This window comes from Octopus sinensis, linkage group LG13 (genome assembly GCF_006345805.1).
Source record: "Octopus sinensis linkage group LG13, ASM634580v1, whole genome shotgun sequence".
Lineage (NCBI taxonomy): Eukaryota > Metazoa > Mollusca > Cephalopoda > Octopoda > Octopodidae > Octopus > Octopus sinensis.
Window position 1 is genome coordinate 57,219,262 of NC_043009.1, and position 14,824 is coordinate 57,234,085.

General features: G+C 37.0%; 1 protein-coding gene across 2 annotated transcripts; it reads left to right on the top strand.

Moving 5' to 3' along the window:
* Positions 1 to 1,648: 1,648 nt before the first annotated feature.
* Positions 1,649 to 12,173, top strand: LOC115218557 (nocturnin). 2 transcript variants are annotated; one of them, XM_036508411.1, is made up of 4 exons: positions 1,841 to 2,001; positions 8,956 to 9,142; positions 10,884 to 11,737; positions 11,780 to 12,173. In XM_036508411.1, exons 1-3 carry the CDS (start codon positions 1,900 to 1,902, stop codon positions 11,711 to 11,713), a joined length of 1,119 nt encoding a protein of 372 aa, XP_036364304.1. In that variant the 5' UTR covers positions 1,841 to 1,899; the 3' UTR covers positions 11,714 to 11,737; positions 11,780 to 12,173. The 2 variants fall into 2 exon arrangements, with proteins under 2 accessions (XP_029644305.1, XP_036364304.1); XM_029788445.2 differs by lacking the exon at positions 1,841 to 2,001 and adding an exon at positions 1,649 to 1,803 and having other exon boundaries at positions 10,884 to 12,173.
* Positions 12,174 to 14,824: the final 2,651 nt, after the last annotated feature.

Below are 14,824 nucleotides of genomic sequence, written 5' to 3' on the forward strand. Positions count from 1 at the left end.
TACTATTGTTTAAAGGGGCACCACTATAATAGAAAATATAACGAGATGAGTGTAAACCACACCGATTGACTTTGTTTCCTCATAGCTTCTGAAAAATTATATATATATATATATATATATATATATATATTAATATATATATATATATATGTTTCGAGTTCAGTCCCACTGCATGTCACCTTGGGCAAATGTTTTCTACTATGGATTCGGGCCATGTGAGTGGATTTGGTAGACAGAAATTGAAAGAAGTCCGTCGCAAATATGTATGTATGTATGTATGTATGTGTGTGAGAGAGAGAGAGAGAGAGAGTGTGAGTGTGTTAGTCCCCTCCCCAACATCGCTTGACAACCGATGCTGGTGTGTTTACGTCGCCATAACTTAGCGGTTCCGCAAAGAGATCGATAGAATAAGTACTAGGCTTACAAAATTCGATTTGTTCGACTGAAGGCGGTGCTCCAGCATGGCCGTAGTCAAATGACTGAAACAAGAATACAAGAATACACACACACACACACATGTAGCTTTAAATTTTTCAGAAAGTTATGAGGAAACAAAGCCGGTCGGTGCGGTGTACACTCATGTAGGTATATTTTTTAAATTATATTTTACTCAGTAAATGAGAATTAAAAAAGAAAAAAAACTATTAAAAGAACTTTATTTGTTCCACACTACATCTGAAACAACACAATTACATTACCGATGTAATTATCATAGTATTAATCAAAAATATATATAAAATAAAATAATAATGAAATTATTGTATACAGTGCTCAGGTGCACCACAACTTGTCATATATATACAGTAACAATATCATAAATCTCGGAATTGTAGGAAAAATAGATTGTGCAACATTTAACACTTTCACTGTACAAAAAACCTTCCTGGTTTGCAAGAAGCGAGATTGGGATGGACCTGATCGCCCAACCGTCACTTCCACAACTTAAGGTTCGGCCCTAAACACAAAGGACAGTTTTAACTAACAATAACACATTAAAAATATTTTCTCGGAAAGCGCCGTGTTTTTTTACATATACATCTATATATATATAGTATATATAACACCATAACACAACAGTAAATCGAAGAAACCTGAATACATCCATACGTACACAAGCCCGCTGTCTCAATCTCTCTCTCTCACACACACACGCGCGCATGCACATACATTAACAGTTATATTTATGTCGTGTATAAAACGCAATTTCACATTAAACTGAGAGATTACCTCATACTTTTTAGTAGAGTGAATATTTAACTAACTTTTACAAGGAGAGGATTGACAGGCTTCGAGGAAGTTTTAGCCGAAACTACGAAGTCAACCGTGTTAAAGTTTTTTTTTTATATACAATCTCATCCTCTCTCTTTCTTTCTCCTCTCTCTCTATATATATATATATAACTATTGATTGATCTGAAGCGACTCTGATATAATCATTATAAAGTGGTCGAATTTTTTTCTTTTTACAAGAAGAGAGAGAGAAACTAACAAAAACTGGTAATAATAATGAGTGGGAGGAGGATCACGATGATGATGATGATGATGATGGTGAACAAATAACGCACTTCCTCCTCCGTCGTCGTTGTTTCCGAAACTGAAGCTGTGGATAGAAGAATTGATTCAACCATACGAAAACTGCAGCAATTGCTAAGGACGCCAGAGCTGACCTCCACGTCACTACCATCACCACCACAAGCACCACCACCGCCACCACCACCATCAGTGACGTTGTTAGTTCACCTCTACATCGCTGACACCACTTCTACGCCGACGCTGCTTCTAAAGCTTTGCCGACGACCTTGAGGTTTGTTTGTTTTTTCTTTTCGTCTTCCTCATTGCTTTATTTGTCTATCCCTCTGATGTACACCGAAAGCCGTTTATTATAATCACGGATAACGCTATGAACCGATTATTGCTATCAAAATTAGTGGGATCCTCACTCTATTTCCATAATGTTATTAAGCAGTTAATATCGAAAAGTCTTCGTTCCATACTGATCACAGTAAGCGGCTTCCACTCTCTCTGTATAATATACATATCTATCTTTCTATCTATCTATCTTTCTATCTATCTTTCTTTCTATCTATCTATCTATCTATCTATCTATCTATCTATCTATCTATCTATGATGTTCCCTCCGTTGTTGTTTAGTCCCAGGGCATCCCTGACTAAGCAAATATACAATCATCAAAGACCTTACAAGAGTGACCAGGTCATCTTTCTTTTAGGGTATTGTCCTTTGTGAACAACTAGTATACCTCTACCTTTTCAAGAGAGGTTAGGTTGTAATTTGAGAAAGATTTGGCTGCTATTTCTGCTTCATTCTATCTTTGTCTCTCATGAATGCTGGCCGCTGTTCGCCAATCTGCATCGTAGATTAAAGCAGATAGCAAATATATTTACTAGAGAGCCCGTCACTATAAAAATTAATATTGAATCACCGAAACCATAATTCTATACTATAAAGTATATATATATATGTATGTATGTATGTATAAAAAACAGTGAAATGTTTTATATACTTTGTCGTTGAAAACAGTCATTCTTATATTCAATGAATTTCGTAATATATGATGAGACCATAATATTTATTTGGATAGTTCCGTTGTTCCTGTCTTGGCTATTCGCGATCCATCAAGGGTGCCTGTACATCTCTCGACCGATTACAAATAGTAGCCATATCACACACCACCGTAATTGATATTCTGGTTTTCTTTCGTTTAAATATAGGATGATCACGACTGGATTGCCTTTGATCAGTACTGGCCAGCGCATAAACAGCTTTGCTATCCACATTATTGTTTGTCCCTTTCTTCCCCCCCCCCTCTGTCTCTATATCTATCTATCTATCTATCTATCTATCTATCTATCTATCTAACTATCTATCCATCTATGTAACTATCTAACTATCTATCTGTCTGTCTATCTATCTATCTATCCACCTATCTATCTATCTATCTATCTATCGATTTGTCCGTCTATCTGTCTATCTTTCGGCCGATTGATCTATTTATTAATCGGTCGATTTCTCCATCTAACTTTTTATCTGTCTGTCTTTCTTTCGGTTCTGTTCCCCTCTCTCTCTCTCTCCGTTTCTATTTATCTCCATTGTCCATCACAGTTTACATGTCTCCTCTATTCTGTTGTTATGTCCATTTGTTTCTAATCTGGGTTTTGTTGTTTAGCCCGGGGTCAGTTCTTATAGAACAGTCCTGTGCTACATACATACATACATACACGTAGGTAGTCGGCCGGTCTATGAGGCAAGACATACGGACCCATCTTCTCAGTTATACCACCATATCTCTGCCAAGCCGAGGACCATGTGCTGACTCCGACATGCCTTGAGGAATCGTATGGGACGCAGTGTGACTCTCTGGGACACCATACTACACTCTCTCTATTGTCAAGTTTATTTCTGTACGCTCGTTGAACCCCTGTTCTGACCACAATGGAAACCGGGCGTAGGGGACTCAGACTATGGCAATTCCTTTGTACTTATTGTTTGTGGTGGGCATCCTACTACAGTGTTTGGCACCATTGAAACAATATTGCGGCAATTTCTCTCTGTGTGTGTGGTTGTTTGTCCTGGTTAATTGGGAAAGATTGTGCGCAATCTTTCGTCTCTAGTAGACCTTTCCGTCGATTTCCGTAAAAAAATTTTTTTTTTACATATGGGCTTGCGGGAACTTTTGAAGTAATGAGAGCGAAAGAGACTAAGAGGAAGCGATTGTATGACGAGGAAAGTTCTTTTTAAGTTACCGTGCATGGAAAGCATTGATGTATATGTGTGTGTGTGTGTGTTTGATGGGGTGTGTGAGACAGAAAGTATGTTGTGTAAGTGAAGTGTGTGTGAAGAGACAGAGTAATGTGTGAAAGAAAGAAAAAGATAACTAAAATTTTTTACTCGGTGTATGTGTATATGTATGTATATTACTTCAAAAGTTCCCGCAAGCCCATATGTAAAAAAAAAATTTTTTTACGGAAATCGACGGAAAGGTCTACTAGAGACGAAAGATCGCCAGATTGTGTTTTTAATTCCGTAGTAAAATACTGAAATCATTCGTATTGTTTACTATTTCATTTTCTGAAATGAAAAAGTTAATGCGTTTCGTATTACTGAGGTTTAGTTTTTTTTCTCTTTCACTTTCTCATTCCAAATGACCAAATACAGAAATATAATCGGAAAATTAAACATTTGCTTACGGAATGATGACATTTTCATCTTTGAAATTATTAAAGACAACATATTTAAAATTCTACGGAAACGTTCTACTTTTTTTTTTTTTTTTGTCCCAGAACGTTTTCTCAATAATTTCAATTCAAATGATGGACCAGGTACAGAAATATAAATGTATAAATGTAAAAAAAAATAATTGTGATTACATTTTCAGCATTAAAAAATAAAGAACTAACAAACAAACAAACAAAAAACTCCCAGAAAATTAAAACAGCTTTTCACTTCTTCCGAAAGTAAAAAGTACAAGACTTATTAATGCATTCGTGTGCCGGTTTGCATATCACCTTCGTTATGTTGTTCAAGTATTCTGTTTTGTGGGTGTTGTATATGTTTTTGTGTGAGTGTGTAGCTCGTTTTCCGTGAAGCGACCGAGAGGTGGAAGATTGTTACGACAGCAAACTTTGCCCTCACATGTTCAAGAAGTCTAACATTTTTAGTACTTTTATTGGGCGGAATTCTGGTATAAGCGCACCTTTAAACCCCCTCTTTTACTCTTTTGTTTCAGTCATTTGACTGTGGCCATGCTGGAACACCGCCTTTAGTCGAGTAAATCGATCCCAGGACTTATTCCTTGTAAGCCTAGTACTTATTCTATCGGGTCTCTTTTTGCCGACCCGCTAAGTTACAGGGACGTAAACACACCAGCATCTGTTGTCAAGCGATGTTGGGGGAGGGGACAAACACAGACACACAAACATATACACACACATACATACATACATACAGACAGACAGACAGACAGATAGATTGATAGATAGATATAGATATTCAGGTTAATATAGGGCGTAACAAATATCAGAAAATCAAAAAAAAAATGTGTGTAATAGGTGTAAAACAACTTCCTATGAACGAATATGAAAAAAAAAATTCGCGCACGCGAAAGGGGGGTGGGGGAGAGGAAACTTGCTCTAAACGACTATCATGAAAAAAATGCGCGCTCGCGAAAGGGGGGTGGGAGAGAGGCTTCGGAAATTTCACATCTTCAGTCCACGGCCTTTAAACTAAGAAAAAATAGTGTAATTGGTGTAAAACTACTTGTTCTAAACGAGTATCAAGAACACACACTCACACATGAATCATAAACTCCGTATTTCGCAAAAAAAAAAAAAATAAAGAGAAGAAATTCTGGAAAAAGTGAAGAAATGTTGGATCTCCGCCATGTGAATCAAAATACGTGTCAGAAACATCTTGAAATACTACAGAAATTATGTTACGAAAATGATAATGTATACATACCTCTTTGAGTGGTCCATCGACAATGATGATAAAGAAATGAGTTGGATTTGAACTCAGAATATTGACTAACACAACTACATACTACAAGACTCAAAATATTCAGCCAAGTCACCACCCTTTAACTAGCAATAATAATAACATCAATAACATAACAGCCAAAAGATTTATTTGTTCTGAAAATAACAATCATAGTAAATAAATATGTTCTTTAATATTCACATTCATGTGCACAGTTAAACACACTTACATACAAACAGTCACGCATGCATAATACAGAACGGAACACATAAATGAAGGATGCATTACTTAGTATATATTACATCTAGAGAATTTTGATTAATAAGTCAAATATGCAAATTATAAAGATAATTAATTGCTTTACTAAACAGTGTTGTAAAGGTGAAAAAATAAATTTGGGAAAAAAATACACGCCAAAACTAATTAATAAAGGATAATTAGGGAAGGATTGACACAAAATAATAATTTTTTCTGTCTCTTTTTTTCTGATAAATGCATCTTAATAAGTGAAAAGAATTGCATATATCTGAACTATTTCAAAGAAAAGCATAAATTTAATGTTTAAAATAGCTTTAACCAAGGAATGAGCTCCAACATTTCTTCACTTTTTCCAGAATTTCTTCTCTTTATTTTTTTTTTTTTTGCGAAATACGGAGTTTATGATTCATGTGTGAGTGTGTGTTCTTGATACTCGTTTAGAACAAGTAGTTTACACCAATTACACTATTTTTTCTTAGTTTAAAGGCCGTGGACTGAAGATGTGAAATTTCCGAAGCCTCTCCCCCACCCCCCTTTCGCGAGCGCGCATTTTTTTCATGATAGTCGTTTAGAGCAAGTTGTTTTACACCTATTACGCTGTTTTTGTTTTTGTTTTTGTGCCCGGTTCAGACGCTTTCGGAAATTCCCGATATAAATATTCCGAGGCCTCTCCCCCACCCCTCTTTCGCGAGAGCGCATTTTTTTTTTGTCATATTCGTTTAGAGCAAGTTGTTTTACACATATTACACTATTTTTTTTTTGTTTTGGTGCCCGGGTCAGCTCCTCAGACGCTTTCGGAACTTCCCGATGTGAATTTTCCGAGGCCTCTCCCCCACCCCCCTTTCGCGTGCGCGAATTTTTTTTTTCATATTCGTTCATAGGAAGTTGTTTTACACCTATTACACACATTTTTTTTTTGATTTTCTGATATTTGTTACGCCCTATATTAACCGATATTCATATATACGACGGGCTTCTTTCAGTTTCCGTCTACCAAATCCACTCACAAGGCTTTGGTCGGCCCGAAGCTATAGTAGAAGACACTTGCCCCAACTTTTTTTTGGGGGGGGGGGTGTTAAATTTTCAAAACATTTTTGCGAGTTTGTATTTTACACGGAATTTATACGATTATGTAAAAAAAAAAATGTTTAAGTGTTTGATTTAAGGGTGATTTAGCTGTTGTTTTTAGAACATCCCATGACCACCTGGTATGACCGGTTACGCGGTGTGCTTCAATCCAGGATCCACAACAGGTCGAGTGTATGCACGAATATTTTAAACTTTTTGAATTTGGATTCCGAAGGATTTCAAAAATTATTCTAAAATTATAAACAGAAACAAGCGACAGATTCGGACTGTCCGTATTTTAAACTCTAATTTAAATACTTCGGAAAAGAGTGAAAATTTTAGAATTTATGAGGGAGAGGAATTAAAAATCAAAACTAAGAATTCATTATTATTATATTATTATTATTATTATTATTATTATTATTATATGGGTTGCTTAAACCAGAATTTTACCTTTTGCTGTGCTGCTGTTTTGTAAACAACCTCTGACTGGCTCCCGTGCTGGTGGCACATAAAAAGCACCATGTGAACGTGGCCGATGCAAGCGCTGCCTGAATGGCTCCTGTGCCGGTGGCACGTAAAAAGCACCCACAACACTCTCAGAGTGGTTGGCGTTAGGAAGGGCATCCAGCTGTAGAAACACTGCCAGATCAGACTGGAGCCTGGTGCAGCCCCTGGCTCTTCAGACCTCAGTCAAACCGTCCAACCCATGCCGGCATCGAAAACGGACGTATATGTGACGGGGCTTCTTTCAGTTTCCATCTATCAAATCCACTCACAAGGCTCTGGTCGGTTCAAGGCTATAGTAGAAGACCCTTGTCCAAGGTGCCATGCAGTGGGACTGAACCCAGAACCATGTGGTTGGGAAGCAAACTTCTTACCACACAGCCACGCCTATCTTTACGTTCTGAGTTCAAATTTCGCCGTAGTCGACTTTGCTTTTCATCCTTTTGGGGTCAATAAAATGAGTAACAGTTGAGTACTGGGGGTTGATGTAATCGACTATCACCCCCCACCACCACCACCACAAATTTCAGGCCTTGTGCCTATAATAGAAAGGATATTAAATGTTAAACTATTTTCTTAATCAATTAAAATTTGCCAAGTGATAAATGTTCATACACATACACACATATATACACGCACACATGCGAACACACTCACTCTCTCTCACACACACACACACACTGGGGCATATATACGTGGAATTTTGTCAGTGAAGAGGTCGCGGTCTCAAAGCGACGAAAATATTTTGGCAAATTAAATTTAAATGTTGAAATGAATCTAATGGTTTTTGTGTGTTTCTTAAATGGCTTACAAACACCTTCCACGCTGCAATTGTTTTCGTTCCAGCACACGATCTCAGATCAGGTCACTTGCTATGCAAGTACATCTCCGTAAATATTTTCTTAATTCTGTATGAAAATGTTTTTTTTTTTTTTTTTTTTTACCAAAATGACCAGCAACTGTTTTCATGTCTGTCCAGTTGAATGAATGTCATCTGCTCGTTTCATTTTAAACACTGTTCTTATTCTTTTATACTTTTCCTTTTATTAAACTATTTCCCTTGTGTATTGCAATAAATAAGTGAATACGAGTAAGAAGATAAACAAAAACAAAAAAAAGCAAGTGTTACAATAAACATTCTCTTCCCTCTGCTCAGTACAATAAGCATTCTATTCACTACAATCGTCCTGTTGTTTGACGCTATCATAAAGTGTATTGAATATATGCCTTAGTGTGTATGTGTGTGAGTGAGTGTGTTTGCACGCATGCGTGTACGTATGTGTGTACGTGTATGAACATTTATCCCTACAATAAATACAGTATTTCAGTTTGTTTGATTTAAAAAAACTCAAAACTTTGTGGCTGTGTGCTAAGTAGCTTGCTTACCAACCACATGGATCCGAGTTCAGTCCCACTGTGTGGCACCTTGGGCAAAGCCTTTTTGTGGATTCACTTGACAGAAACTGAAAGAAGCCCATTGCGTGGTGTGTGTGTAAAACAGGTAGAACATATGGGCTAAATGGGGCCAATTTAAATGCTAAAGGGTTAATTGACAAAATACAAAACCATCTGTAAATATAACAGTATGTACAGACATTGATATTTGTTTATTCCTGTTACACTCTGCAGGTCCTAATCATGCCTGACAGCCATGATAAATGCCAAGAACTGTTGAAGAAGATCCAAGATGAGTGTAAAAGCAAAGGTCTTCCTGATTTTATGAAAAGGGAGTTCACCATGTTGCCAGCAACTACTGAGCAAAACAGTTCAAATATTCCCAAGATACGACTGCTGCAATGGAATGTTCTAGCACAAGGTAAATAAAAATTCTCTATTAGCTTCTGTCTTATTTTGTTCTTTATTGAAATTACTCTTGCGCTCCATACTTTTTTTTAACTTAAATTAACCCTGTATTATCTTGTAGTTTTGAGATTTCAAAGTTGTGATTGTATATTTTTAGAATGACATTGCAGTTAGAATGACAAGAGTTAAGTATACTTAAAATTAGATGGCCCGAACACATAAGCAATATGGAGCTATGGCAAAGAACAAATCAAGTTTCGATTAGGGAGAAAATATTTAAGAAAAAGTGGAAGTGGATTGGTAGCACAATTAGAAAAGAAACACCAAATGTAGCGAAAAGTGCTTTACAGTGGAATCCTGATGGATATAGAAAGAAAGGTAGGCCTAAGAACTCGTGGCAAAGATCAACACAAAAAAAAATTCAGAAGCTGGCTACCTGCATGGTTCTTGGTCTCAAGCATTTGCCTTATGAAGAAAGGCTGAAGACGCTCGACCTTTATTCTCTAGAAAAACGATGACGCCGTGGTGATCTCATTCTTGCTCACAACATCATAAGCGGAAAGTGTAACCTCTTAAAAGAGCTGTTCTTCACTCCTGCTCCAGAGCGTCGGCTGTAGGGTCACTCCGAAAAGCTCTATCTGCAATGATTTCATCTCAATCGAAGGAGAGGGGCTTTCTCCATCCGGGTTGCAGATCCGTGGAATAAGCTGCTGGACGAGATAGTGAAGATGCCGACGACCGCTCGGTTCAAAGTCTCTCTTGACCAGAAATGGCCTGAACTCTTTGCATGAACACCCTCCCTATACATACTCCATGTCCCCCTACATAGCCTTGCTTTTTGCTTTTTGAGCCAAAAACTTAACTTAACTTAACTTAACTAAAAGGAACTAGAGAAAGGGGGACATTCATAGCAGAGTATAAGTACAGAAGCGAAAAATTATGCGACATGGAATTCTACTATAAGTGGCCTATACTTATATAAGTTGGAGGGTTAAAGGCAGGGAAAAAAAAATTAGCTTCTGTTTCTCTTTTGTGTGTCTGTTTCATTAGGCTGTAAGGACATCACTGCCAGCTTCTTTACAATAGTTTGATAATTTTAGGGTGGATGTTATTGTTGTTTAGCCCCAGGTCAAAACCTGACCCAACACCTCTTTGATTGAAAGTGTTCCAGCTATGTTATTATTGCCTTCTCCACCCACCCCCAAGACTACTGTATCCTGGTTTTTAGAATAGAAGCATTATATCCCTGTGTATTGTAAGACATAACCAAAAGGGTCTCTCTCTCTCTCTCTCTCTCCTGTACTTTCCTTCTTGTTGCCACAACAGCTAATCTAAACAATATTCTTTTCTATTCTAGGCGCAAGGCCTGAAATTTGGGGGAAGGAGCTAGATGATTAGATTGACCCTAGTATGCAACTGGTACTTAATTTATCGACCCTGAAAGGATGAAAGGCAAAGTTGACCTTGGCAGAATTTGAAACTCAAAACGTAAAGACAGATAAAATGCCGCTAAGCATTTCACCCAGTGTGCTAACATTTCTGCCAGCTCACCACCTTACTAATATAAACAGTATTGTTAGCCTGGCGTACTAACAGAGAGCTTATAAAGTATTTTACCTGGATTAATAATGACTCTGTTTTATGTATATATAGATAGACAGACAGGGATATAGACTCGGACAGATAGCTAAGAAAGATTGAGTTGTTTTTACTGTTACATAATTCTGTAATCACGTTATTTTTCTCTCTTTCAGCATTGTCAGTAGGAACAGACAATTTCATCCTGTGTCCTATGAGTGCACTTTCTTGGGATACAAGAAAACTTCGCATCCTTGAAGGTATTCTAAACAACAATCCAGATGTTATCTGTTTAGAAGAAGTCGATCACTACGACTATTTATCCTCACATTTGACATCTGTTGGGTATTCTGGTATTTTTCAGCCTAAACCAGATTCTCCTTGTCTGTATTTAAGCAACTCTATGGGACCTGATGGTTGTGCCTTATTTTACCGAAAAGATTACTTAAAACTGTTGGATTTCCAGAAAATTGGTCTTAAAAGGAAAGATGGGCAGCTGATGAACCAAGTAGCCATTCACTGCTTGTTGAAGATTATTTCTGGTGCTGAAGAAGGCAAAGACAAATTCTCTGTAATTGTCACTCATTTGAAAGCAAAAGAAGGCTTTGAGAAACTACGTTACGAAGAGGGTAATTTCATCTTGGAGTATATCCATGAGAACGCCAAATCATGGCCAGTTATTGTCTGTGGAGACTTCAATGCAGATCCCATGGAGGAAGTCTACAAATCTTTCTCAAAGAATGATCTTCAACTGTTTAGTGCCTACACAAAATTGTCAGACGAAGGCAGTGAACCATCATACACAACGTGGAAAGTGCGTGATTCTCCGACAGGACCAGTAGAAATTTGTCGGACAATTGACTACATATGGTGCAGTCAGAAGTCTTTAGAAATTCTTTCATTGCTCGATCTCCCCAAAGACGAAGATGTTGGACAAAACCGTCTGCCTTCACATTCCTACCCATCTGATCATCTTTCTTTAGTTTGTGACTTCCAATTGATCTAACATCTTCATTGATTCATCATTGCCTTCTTCTTCTTCTCTTCCTTAACATTTCTCCTTCTTCATTACCTCTTCTGCCTCATCTTCATCATTAATTTGTTTTTCTATTCCTCATCTTCTTTCCTACTTTTTTTCCCTTTCTCTTCCTTCTTCATTTCTCTCCTTTATTTTGCCTTCTTCATCTCCTTTTTGAATCTCACCGTCTCCCATTTCTCCAAATGTGATATACATATATTTTACAAGAAACAAATTCTAACAACACAAAATTACACAGAATTAATTTAAACAATTGAAATCACTGACACAAAAATAAAATTAAAGTAACATAAAAAAAAAATATGAAAAAATACTCACCTAAACTCTCCTGTACAGTTTAACACAAACAATTTTATCAAGTAAATATATACTGTACATTTCTAATCATATTATTCAGAAATTTATAAATTTTAACTTTTGACTCCTATTTTGCTTGTCTATTTTTATTATTTATCTTAAAATTTACCCATCATTCTATTGCAGAGTTTATCTTTTTTTGACAAGAATTTTGTGTGTTTGTAGTTGCTTGTTTGTTGTTGTTTAAACCCATATCAGTTCTGATTCAGCAAACTGCTTATGTTGACACTTGTGGGGTATGATGCCTTGTAAAATTAGATTTGATTTGGTGGAGCCATTTGATATATATATAGATTAATCAAATAGAAGCACATGTATGAACTGCTAATTTAACAGTAACTGCCACAATAATAGTTATAGATAAAATTTCTTGATATATATATATTGGTGAAAATGGTAAGATAACAAAAGAAAGAAAGAGACCTCAATATTATGTAAATAGAGGAATTTATCTGTAAAATAATATGTGACAATTATTCAGTAGCCAAGATAAAACTCTGAGTTTTGGATGCCGAGGTGGAAATCCACACCACCATCTCTTCGGTGAGATAACCCAAGAGATGGTGGTGAGGATTTCCACCTCGGCATCCGAAACTCAGAGTTTTATCTTGGCTACTGAATAATTGTCACATATCATTTTACAGATATATATATATAGATATATATTTTAAGCACGTGTATTAAATGTTCATTTAAGGGTTAATATGTAACTGTAAATACCTTGCAACTGCTGCGATAATTATTAACTGGTAATTGAACGGTAAATGTATATTTTTATATACCTTGGTCTCTGTGTTATCACATTATGTCTTATCACATAAAATGAAAGAATATTCACTTTTGACATGTAACACTGAACCAGTCTAAAAGATTGCTCCAGGCCTGCATTAGGCTCCATGTACCCTAAGTAATGCACATGTAAAATTTGAATGAAATTGGTTGGGTAGTTCTCAAGTTTTAGGGATTCACACATACAGACAGACACACATACACAATCTCAGTTTTATATATATATGATGGTATCATGATATCAACACCAGATGTTGTGTCAGCTGCTGTGATTGTAACTAGCTTAATGATAACAGAGTTCAGAATTAGATTAGCTTTAAATAGTATGATTTACTGTTAAAACAGCATCGTAACATCTTTGATGAATACTTGCAAGTCATCTTACTTACTTTAAAGACTACATTTACTTAGTTTAGATGGCTTTTGATTAGAAAAAGCAAAAAATAAACCACAGAGGTCAGCCAGGCTATGAGTCGGTAATGAGGTATAAATAATGCTGAAGAACTATTAACGTAATTGGCTTTCTCTCTCTCTCTCACTCTCTCCATATCATAAAAGGAGATAACTCTAATTTTATTAGGTTTGTCTTCTTTGGTTACAATATATTAACTAGAGCAGTGGTTTTTCAGCCATATTTTGCCCATGGACCCTCTCTGATTCAAATTTTACTCTGCTGGGCTCCCATAGTTAAAAAAAAGTCTCATTATATTTTTGTCATTAAATATTATTAGGAATTATATTTAAAAATTGTTGAAACATTTTGTGTACTGCAAAAGCATAAACAATTTATTGTAGGTAAATTTTAACAGCAAAATCTTATGTGAACCCTAGTTGAGAACCACTGAATTAGTGTTACCTGTCACATGACAGTTACGGTTGAGGACCTACTTTTAGCACTGTAGGTGGTATCAGGTATTGGTATATATATATATATATATACATATATATATACACATACATACTGTGTTGTGTTGTGACCCCTTTGGTCATGAATGACCATGGGATTGCACCTAGTAAGTTACCCTCCGAGGCACAAGTCTGGGCAAGGTTGTTTTTTTAAAGAAGACCAGCAGTCGCCTAAGCATACCAGTCTCCCCTCTCAACGACACCGATGTTATCCAAGGGAAAGGCATAGGCCAATACAGCTTGGCACCAGTGACATCGCAGCTCATTTATTAACGTGCAAGTGGCTGAACACTCTACAGACACATGTTACCCTTAACGTAGTTCTCGGGGAGATTCAGTGTGACAAGGCTGGCCCTTTGAAATACAGGTACAACAGAAACAGGAAGAGTGAGAGAAAGTTGTGGTGAAAGAGTACAGCAGGGTTCACCACCAGCCCATGCCGGAGCCTCGTAGAGCTTTAGGTGTTTTCACTCAATAAACAATCACAATGCTCGGTCTGAGAATTGAAACTGCAATCAGGATTTATTATTCTTTGTAAACCTAGTATTTATTCTATCAGTCTCGTTTGCCAAACTGCTAAGTTACGGTTATGTAAACAAACCAACATTGGTTGTCAAGTAATGGTGGGGGAGACAAACACAGGCACAAGGACACACACATTCATACAACAGGCTTCTTTCAGTTTCCATCTACCAAATCAACTCACAAAGCTTAGGTCAGCCTGAGGCTATAGCAGAAGACACTTGCCCAAGGTACCACATGGTGGGACTGAACCCAGAAGAGATATATATATCTGGAGCGCAAAGGCCCAGTGGTTAGGGCAGCGGACTTGCGGTCATAGGATCGCGGTTTCGATTCTCAGACCAGGTGTTGTGGGTGTTTATTGAGCGAAAACACCTAAAGCTCCATGAGGCTCCAGCAAGGGGTGGTGGCAATCCCTGCTGTACTCTTTCACCACAACTTTCTCTCACTCTTTCTTCTGTTGGCCTGCTCGCTTAGCCAGCGGGGTGGCGTCATTTGAAGACT

Coding starts and splice junctions, on each gene's coding strand:
- LOC115218557 (XM_036508411.1), top strand. CDS start 1,900: ATGAACCGATTATTGCTATCAAAATTAGTGGGATCCTCACTCTATTTC. Junction 2,002..8,955: donor TTCGTTCCATACTGATCACA/GTAAGCGGCTTC, acceptor TACACTCTGCAG/GTCCTAATCATGCCTGACAG. Junction 9,143..10,883: donor ATGGAATGTTCTAGCACAAG/GTAAATAAAAAT, acceptor TCTCTCTTTCAG/CATTGTCAGTAGGAACAGAC.